General features: G+C 39.6%; 1 protein-coding gene across 1 annotated transcript; it reads right to left on the reverse strand.

The window, feature by feature from the left end:
* Positions 1-4877: 4877 nt before the first annotated feature.
* On the reverse strand, positions 4878-5804 carry LOC121617539 (odorant receptor 131-2-like). The gene has a single exon (XM_041952732.1). The coding sequence runs from the start codon at positions 5802-5804 to the stop codon at positions 4878-4880; it is 927 nt and encodes a 308-aa protein (XP_041808666.1).
* Positions 5805-9290: the final 3486 nt, after the last annotated feature.

The following is a 9290-nucleotide window of genomic DNA, read 5'->3' on the forward strand; positions in this document are numbered from 1 at the left end:
GCGGGGAGAGCGCGAGCTCACCTGATAATGGGAGTAAACGGTCATTTGTCGAGGTCCAACAGCAACATCCCCCTGGAAGAATGGTCCATTAGTATACACATTACGTCATCTCTGTTGATAACCCGACATACATTGATCAATCAAACCACTTTCTTCTTCGCTGTCTTGCCGGATGCTCACTGAAAATTAATGTTCTTACCAATTCCAATTCCATTCGTATTCAATGTGTCTTTTTTGTTTCTCTGTCTGTCAGTCAGCAGGATATATTGAAATTATTTAAGAGATTTCAACAATATTTGGTGGAAATTGGGATAGTTAATTGAGAAGGACTGATTCATTTTGGTGCAGATGAGACCAACATGTAAATATATAAAAAGCAGCGCTTTCTTTTTTGATTGTTGAACTTTAAAGTAAAGAAACATTTTGTTTCTTGACTGCTTGGTCCAATCAGAGGTGGTTCAACCCACAGAGACTATATGGTCTAACCACGTGTCTTTTCCGCACCACGCTATTCGCCACTTTGAATTTTATCAAAAGAGTATTTTTTCCTTATTTTGACTGACCTTATATATAAGTTACCCATTTATCTTTTTTATTCCACGCCATTTTCACTCTACACAAAGGTAGAAAGAATTGCTTGAGTAGTGCTCTACCACGTCAGGCAGCTGCAACCACATTGAGACTTAAAAATGACCTCATCAACTCTGAGCACTGTTTTTAAAATGCCTTTTTGTCTGTAGGTGGCGCTACAGCTACAAACAATGGCATGACTATTTATGGGCACATATGACTCATAATATTCCTTTTTGCAGGTCAGACATTTATTTTGACATGCAATTGCAGGAAAAGCACAAATCTAACTAATAATGGCAATGATGGCTGCATCCAGTTTAGTTATGGCAGTTTCATGGCCTTGGTACATCGATGGTTCGTTAGTATGGCCTCCTGGGACATTTTGAGCTGAGCCATCGTTAATGTTATTACTTCCACCCGTGTGTGTCCTGCTAAGACAACTCAAAAGGTCTGCAGTAAAAAAGGTCCACACCAGGCATGTCCAAACTATTCCATAAAGGGCCGTGTGGCTGCAGGTTTTTGTTGCAATCAGTCAAGAGGTCACCTAATTATCAGAAGACTGAGATCAGCTGATTACATGAGACCAGCCTGGTGTGCTCCTCCTTCGTTGGAATGAAAACATACAGCCACACGGCCCTTTATGGGACGGTTTGGACATGCCTGGTCTACACTGTTCATCCTGGCATTGGGCCTGAAGGATCATGACGACAGATATATCCCTGTGTGGTACGATGACTTGTCTGTGGTATTCATGAGTTTATGGTAGCAGATATTTTGAAAGCCATATACTATCAGTAAATTATTTCATATGTGGTCTAGTGTTTTGTTGTGTTTGTAAACTTCTTAAAATTATTGCATGGTCTAACTTTCTCTATGGATTTACACTCTAATTGGTGATACGCAACCGAATTGTTGAGAATTTTAACATTTGATCCTTGTGGCTGCGTTGGTCTGTCACATGCAGACATATGTAATTGTTGCTCATAGTCAACAAGTTAATCCTTGCCAAGTAAATGTGGGTGGGATGAGGATGGGGGTTGGGGGCAGCACCCCCTCCTGCTGACAGAAAGCTAACCAGGTCAGTGCATTAATTTGAGTCTCAGTGCTGTCCTCTGGAGAGCCACAAGGGATACAATTACTCTCCCACCATCCCGTTCATCTGCTGCTCTATAGTGCAAACGCTGTGTGTGTGTGAGTGTGCACGTGAGCGCGTCTCGAAGTGGGTAAAATGAATGCATTGAATATTCCCATTGTTGTGAAGTTCAATCTGAAAATCCTGCCTTGAGTGCGATGCGTCAACATGAAAGCTATATGTTACTGTGACAAAGAATTTATGATGAGGGAGAGAAAGAAGAGCACACTAACAGACTGTATAATTCAATTGTGGGGCTTCCTCTACAATCACAGCCATATTAGAACGTTTCCCTCTGACTTTTCCACAACCTCTTGGAGTGGAAGACTTTTCCATTAAACATGATGGTGACATGATGAGCCCTACTGTTATATTTCTTTTTTTAAATTTCCCTTTTCTTTCAGCTGCAGCAAATTTCTGAAATTGCATTTCCACTTCGTAATAATGAATATTCCTGGACAGAAACAAGACAGAAAGTATGACTGACTTGATTCAATTCCTCTCTGACACAGTCTCAACAAAAGACAACATTCTAAACACAACAAACACTTTTCTCATAATGGTATTTTTTGCAGGCTATTGCACTGGTTTGCATTACATTGTGTATGCATCCACTGTGCAAAGCTTCCACAGACTGGTGAAAAGTAGGTGTCGTCAGTGTTGTTACTCTCAGGTGATATTTTCGATAAAACCTTCCTCACAGCAGCCTGTGGACACACCACAATGCAGTGGAAAGGGTGACACATTACCTGTGTGACCAAAAGTAAAACTGAGGCTGTGTCAATGACGCTCGCCATTATTAAACCAAAGCTCCACAGACTCCACTGGGGGAGAATGTGAAGGATTTTGTGATCATGAACACGGCCTCTCCCTTCTACTCTCGCTCTAAACTAAAGCTGCTCTCCGTCACCAGGTACTTTCACTCTCTGGAATGTTTTTCAACCCTTCAAGTGCTCTTTCATGAAGGCCAGAGAGGTATTGAGAGGGCTTCAGGATTGTGGCGAAGTAAAGATCGGTTAAATTAGTCCACCTCCCGCTCAGACGCTTCTTTTATTCTGCAGGTCAGCACCTCCCTCCCTGTTTACCCACATAAATTGGTCCCTCTCTGCTTTCTGTCTCTATCCTTTCTCCTACACAAGTGTCCATCTGGACTGTGAGAAAGAGCAGGGGACGGGAATTTCATCAATAGAATCTCAAAATATGCCTATTTTTCATAACCTCATGCAAGTTTCCTCAGGTGTTGTGCTTCCATATAAAAGACTGGTGCCTTAAGCTTGCATATTAAATGGTAAAAGTGCAATTTGTGGCAGTCACAACCACAGTGTGCACTGCTGAACTATTCACAAACCAAAAGTGACATCTGCTGGCTGAAAGTATGAACTCTCTACATGCAGAATCTTAAATCATGCTCACTCTCTGGTCAGTGTCACCTTGCAATTGATTCTAATTTAATGATTTTTAGTCCCGTCATTATGCAACATGGTACATATTGTATGTTTACAATATTTAAGGCTGGTGGAGTCGGTCAGACATAATGATAACTGACAACGAGTACTGTACGTTTCATACAATATAAACTATCTTATCTGTTGCCATCAAAAGATAAAGTGATCTGTTGTATTCCTTTGACATTTGTTATTTGAGAATATATATTTAAACCGATGGGAATAAAATGTATTTCAACTTTCAGAAATGCTCATAGGAAACACTGGAACATTTGGTCATGTCTTCAAACAGCTGACAAGTCATATACAAAACTCCATGAAAAGTAGATCTAAGCAATTAAATCTGCATCCAAAATCCATTCTCTCTCTCTCTGCTGCATCCACTGCAAGAAGGAGCGCTACCGCAGGTCCTTCAGTCAAACAGCTGTCAGGTTGTTCAACTTCAGCACTATATAATGTAGCACTGTGTCCACACACATACTGTTTTTTGCACTACTGCCATTTAACATCCTTCTATCTCATACATGCTATAACCTATGCAATACTACTTCTTTCTTTTTAACTACACCTGTGCATATATATTTTTATTTCCACTGTGACACATATATATTTATCTACTGTGCAATAGAGCAATCACTGTACTTAACTTATCCATACCAGACCATGTGCAATTTATTAAAATCCTTGTGCAATTTTATAATATTTCTAAATATCTTCCATTTGCAATACATTTTTTATAGTCTTTTGTATAAAATGTATAAATATATACAGTCAACTTCTTATTTTTTATTTCTTATTCTCCATTGCCTTGCTATTGCCATTTTTATTGCTGCTGTCTGTAACAGTGAATTTCCCCAGCTGGGGATTAATGAAGTTTATCTAATCTTAAAAAACAATGTGAATGAAACACAAATAATCCCCAACAAATTAAAGAGCTTTTTATTTAAGTTTATTGTGAAAAGCTTGAATAATGTGTGTCCCTCTAAGAATAAAGGAAGTTATGAGTGAAGTTATAGTCCTATCATTGATGCTGCAAAACAATGCAGTCATACTGCACATCAATCATTAATTTTATATTAGGGTTAAGTATAGATATTGTGTCTCTATATGCAATATAAAAACATGCAATTGCATATGAAAGTAGAATACAAGATACTGTGGCTTGAACCAGTCAGTCATTTAGTAAACCACACACCTCATCATCTTCAGGATTCGATCATCATCATGAAAGAGCGATTTACTTCAAAATACAAGAATATAAAATGTACAATCAGGTCACAGAGAGTCATTGTGAATTGATGTGAAGCAGATATATTTGTCATTTCTTACAATGAATTATCAAATCTGTCAGATACTTACCGTGCACACATGTGGTTGATGACGGTCTTCTCTTAACACAAATTTCACCAAAGAAGGAGTATAAAGGGTGAAACTGGCTTGTATACAAGATGTACTTTTTTTTTTATGTAAAGATCTTGACATCTCAACACAAAAATACACACGGTTCATAGAGAATTTTCAGACTTTACAGATCATGAGAAAATAATTGTTCTATACTGTACTATTACTTAGCATCAGTGTACAGTATCTTTAATCATCTGAAAGAAATCACGCATCATCACATACTATAGTAAATCACAAACGTGCCTACTGCAAAAATAAGCAGGCATTCCTACTCAACGTGATGTGCAAGAAAAAAAAACATAACACAATGACTGTATTTGAAATCAAGACTTAGGAAATTGCTTAACAGTGGCTGTGAAGCCAAAGGTGAAATAGTATTTAAAGGCATGTTTGAGGGTCTGGTCTCTGAGGCCATATATGAGTGGGCTCAAACATTTGGGGAAAATGATAAGACCTACAAAGAGGGTATACTGGATGTGAATGGCCAGAGCAGGATTTATGTTCCATGTGCTGCTGCTGTTTATCATATTAAAGAGAGTGGAGGTGAGACACAGGCATAACTGAAGCAGATGCAGCAGCACCGTCTTATGGGCCTTAGTGGTGTTACGGACATCAGAGGAGGCTGACTTCACTGTAATCATGATAGCAATATATGTATAGATGATAATCATGCTCACTATAACAAAATACACAGTGGTGTAGGCCTTGTTTAAAGTTGAATAAATTTGTAGCCGCAGCACACTGGTTATGTGGCAGAACGTTGGCAAAGTGAAGCTTGTGTTCTCCAGACTGACAAACAGGAAAAGCTGGGTGAACGAGTCTAAAGAGGCCAGCATCCACATCACAGCGACGGCCACCCCCGCCTTCCTGGCGGTGGCGATATCAGCATGCCTCAGTGGGAAACATATGGCGACATACCTCTCCAAAGACATCACAGCCAGGTTGAGCGGTGACATTTTAACAGTGACGGTTGCAAACAGTGTGACAACAATACAAACGTGGCTGATCATTCTGACCATGGTCACGGCAAAGATGTACAGCAGCATAGACACCAGAAGCTGCAGAGAGTCAGTGAGGAGCAAATGACCAAACAGGATGTAACGAGAGGACTCCAGGAGGAGAGGCTTCCTCAGCAAGGCAAACAGCATGATGCCGTTGATGTACAAGAAGAGAAGACATGGCAGCATCGACAGCAGAACTTTGACAGGTCTCTGAAACATCACCTGGGTGACTCCTGTGGTGTTGTTCATGACTTCATGCAGGGTCTGTAAAGGCACGGCACACAAACACACCTGACTGATCCTTAATGAACATTATGAACAGCCCTGACTCTTTAAACCTGTACAGAATGATGATGATGGGATATTAAATAATGTAACAATTCTCAGGGGTTAACAAACAGCAATTAGACAGCATCACAATAATAAAAAAATGTTTTAGAAATACACAGAATCTATGCTGTTAAACTCATAATTAAGACATTTATCATATGTCTGACACACATGATACTTACTGTGCATGCGACTTGTTTGGCCTGCCTTCATTTGACAATGAAGATTTGGTGGACAAATCTGAGGAATGAACCAACCTCCAGCCCATCATGTCCTTTTTATTAGTAATCTGTGCCTTGACATCATCACCACAACAACCAGTCAGAGCTCTGGTTGGGCTTTCTTTGAAGGGGAGTTTGAGAAGTTCTGTTCTGCTAGAGTCACTGAATAAGTTTTTCATAATTACAGTAGCATGATATTATATTGTAAACCTGCTTACGTGACATTTCATATTGCTAAACTTAAGTGCAAAATCCATAGAAATTCAGTGGTCATTGACCAACTGCAGAGCTACTGTATAAACTAAAATGGAATTCAAACCATTGTATTGCATTCATATAGTAGTACTTCAACTGCAGTACATAATATACAGCCAATGTTAAACAGCCTATTCAAATGTGTGTAAGCTTGCTTCAACAGTGGACGCTGCCTCAGTGAGCAGAAATGAAAGCAAACAAATAAATGCAAATGCAATATGTATGTATATAGGTCTGGGAACACAATTTCAAACACAGATCTCCATCTGCTCTATTCTCTGTTTCAATTAGTTTTCCACCATTTCTATATAATTACCTGAAGGTTGCATATGACCACTTTGAAATTACATGTCAGACAATAAAGTAATTACTATAACGACTCTTCTCCAGCAGCCCGATGGAGGCTCAGCCGCAAATGACAATTGAAAAAAATAATTGGACACTGACTACGATGAAAGTGTGTTGATGATAATGTGCATTTCAGTTGGCCTGCGGGTCAGACAAAGAACATTGTTGTGACCTAAACCAGAACTGGTTTATCCTGTGCACAGTGGCCATTTTCAGCACAGACTCGTGGGGCTCTGCTCTACATCGTTGGTCTTGACATTACATTGATCAGCTTGTCCACCAGCTGCAGGTCAGCGGGACTTGTTTCTCCTGTTTAGGACGCATCGAAGAAGGAGCTTTTAAAAGAAATGCTTAATGCAGCTGCGTGTTGCTAATGTTTCAAAGCTGTGTATGACGCTACAATTCTGTAAGACATATGACATACAACAAATACAGAAGACAATTTTCTTCAGACGTTCACATGAGAACTCAGATCTCCATCTGCTCTATTCTCTGTTTCAATTAGTTTTCCACCATTTCTATATAATTACCTGAAGGTTGCATATGACCACTTTGAAATTACATGTCAGACAATAAAGTAATTACTATAACGACTCTTCTCCAGCAGCCCGATGGAGGCTCAGCCGCAAATGACAATTGAAAAAAATAATTGGACACCGACTACGATGAAAGTGTGTTGATGATAATGTGCATTTCAGTTGGCCTGCGGGTCAGACAAAGAACATTGTTGTGACCTAAACCAGAACTGGTTTATCCTGTGCACAGTGGCCATTTTCAGCACAGACTCGTGGGGCTCTGCTCTACATCGTTGGTCTTGACATTACATTGATCAGCTTAAGCTGTAGACTTTGACACTGAAATGCAGAAAACCTGACATGATTTTGCTTAGTAGTATTAAAGGTCATGAACTTAAATGTTGGATGAATGGAAAGTCGGACTATGACCAAAATGATTAGGTTTCATCATCTGGGGAACATGAATGTTTCCATCAAATCTTACTGAAATCTGTGAGGTGCTGATGTGGTTTTCCGGCCTGTTGGACAGACCGACTGAAAGTGATACACACTCCCTTCACTAGACCGACTGAAACACATCTGAAAAGGTTGTTCTTGTCTTCTTTAAACAAACCTGCAGTTCTTGTCTCGTTTGTTCTGACCAGCACGTCTTCATCATTCCATCACCCCGTCTGTACAGCACAGTGGACAGCTCCTCCATCAGTATGAATTGTATGATTGACAGATTGAATTTTTTTAAATGCTAGATTTGTTTTGATTTGTTGCTACAAAAAGACGGCTTTAAGACTCAGGCTGACAGGCTGAATGAGAAGTCAATTTCAGCAGTGATTCTGAGTGTGTGGCCTCATATTCACGAAATAATTCAGTGTAAGCAAATGGTTCAGGTTGTTTCTACACAGATAGTTGACACTGTGCCACAGAGGTATTGATCCATGGCACTGTAGTATATCATAAACTGTTTTTGTTCATTTGTTTGTGTGTGTGTGTGTTTTAGCTATTGTTATTATCCTGTTGTCCTGTGAGTCCAGCACTTTCTGGCTTAGTGGATCATTGTTTACAGACTCTCATCTCATTATGATCTCAGCGACTTTAATTCTTTGGAGGACAGTCCTTAAAAACACATTAATAATTCAAGTATTTACATTGAACATCACTGCAACATATTTCTGAGTGTGTTGGGCCACGGAGGGACAATTAACACCTGCTTTCCCAGGAGGACACCAGGCACATGAAGAAAAACATGTCATCTTCATCATCAAGTTCAGAAAACAACATTGTTTTCAACTTCTGTCTCTGCTGGGTGGTGAATTTTTGTCCACCAGCTGCAGGTCAGCGGGACTTGTTTCTCCTGTTTAGGACGCATTGAAGAAGGAGCTTTTAAAAGAAATGCTTAATGCAGCTGCGTGTTGCTAATGTTTCAAAGCTGTGTATGACGCTACAATTCTGTAAGACATATGACATACAACAAATACAGAAGACAATTTTCTTCAGACGTTCACATGAGAACTCAAAATGCAAAAAATGGGTGAGGGGAGTCAGGAGCACAGCATCATTATTTACAGCTGAGGGGCGAACACTTGTGGTTATTAAACATTCATTTGTGAAAAAAGACTGGGTAACAGAATTTCATTGTAGAAGTGATGTAAAACAAACACCTGCACCATGAAGTGGGGCTGAAGAAAAGACACTTCGTAGATCTCAGTTTGCCTGAATCAAACTCTGGTGTCAGCGATGGTCACTTCTCTTCAAATGCTAAGTGACAAGTAGAACTTGAGCAGAAAACGTGTTGCCTTCTTTACAGCAGTAAGTGAATGTCAGCTGGTCGTGGAAACAAAAGCTCTGTAGTCTCAACACATTACAACATTTCTCATGTCTGATCAATGTGTGTTACAGTATCTGGGTGGCACAACTGCGAAGTGAAGAATAAGTAAGAGAGTAAGCAGGTAGCAGAAAACTAGTGTGAATACTCATGTGATTTCATCATGCATTTGTCACTTACTCTAAACAATAATTACATTTATCTTACTACATGATGTCATGTTAAATGAACTACCACATCTACAATG

This window comes from Chelmon rostratus, chromosome 14 (genome assembly GCF_017976325.1).
Source record: "Chelmon rostratus isolate fCheRos1 chromosome 14, fCheRos1.pri, whole genome shotgun sequence".
NCBI lineage: Eukaryota > Metazoa > Chordata > Actinopteri > Chaetodontiformes > Chaetodontidae > Chelmon > Chelmon rostratus.

What these genes read in the sequence shown, in the direction of transcription:
- LOC121617539 (XM_041952732.1), bottom strand. Translation starts at nt 5,804, where the DNA reads ATGAACAACACCACAGGAGTCACCCAGGTGATGTTTCAGAGACCTGTC.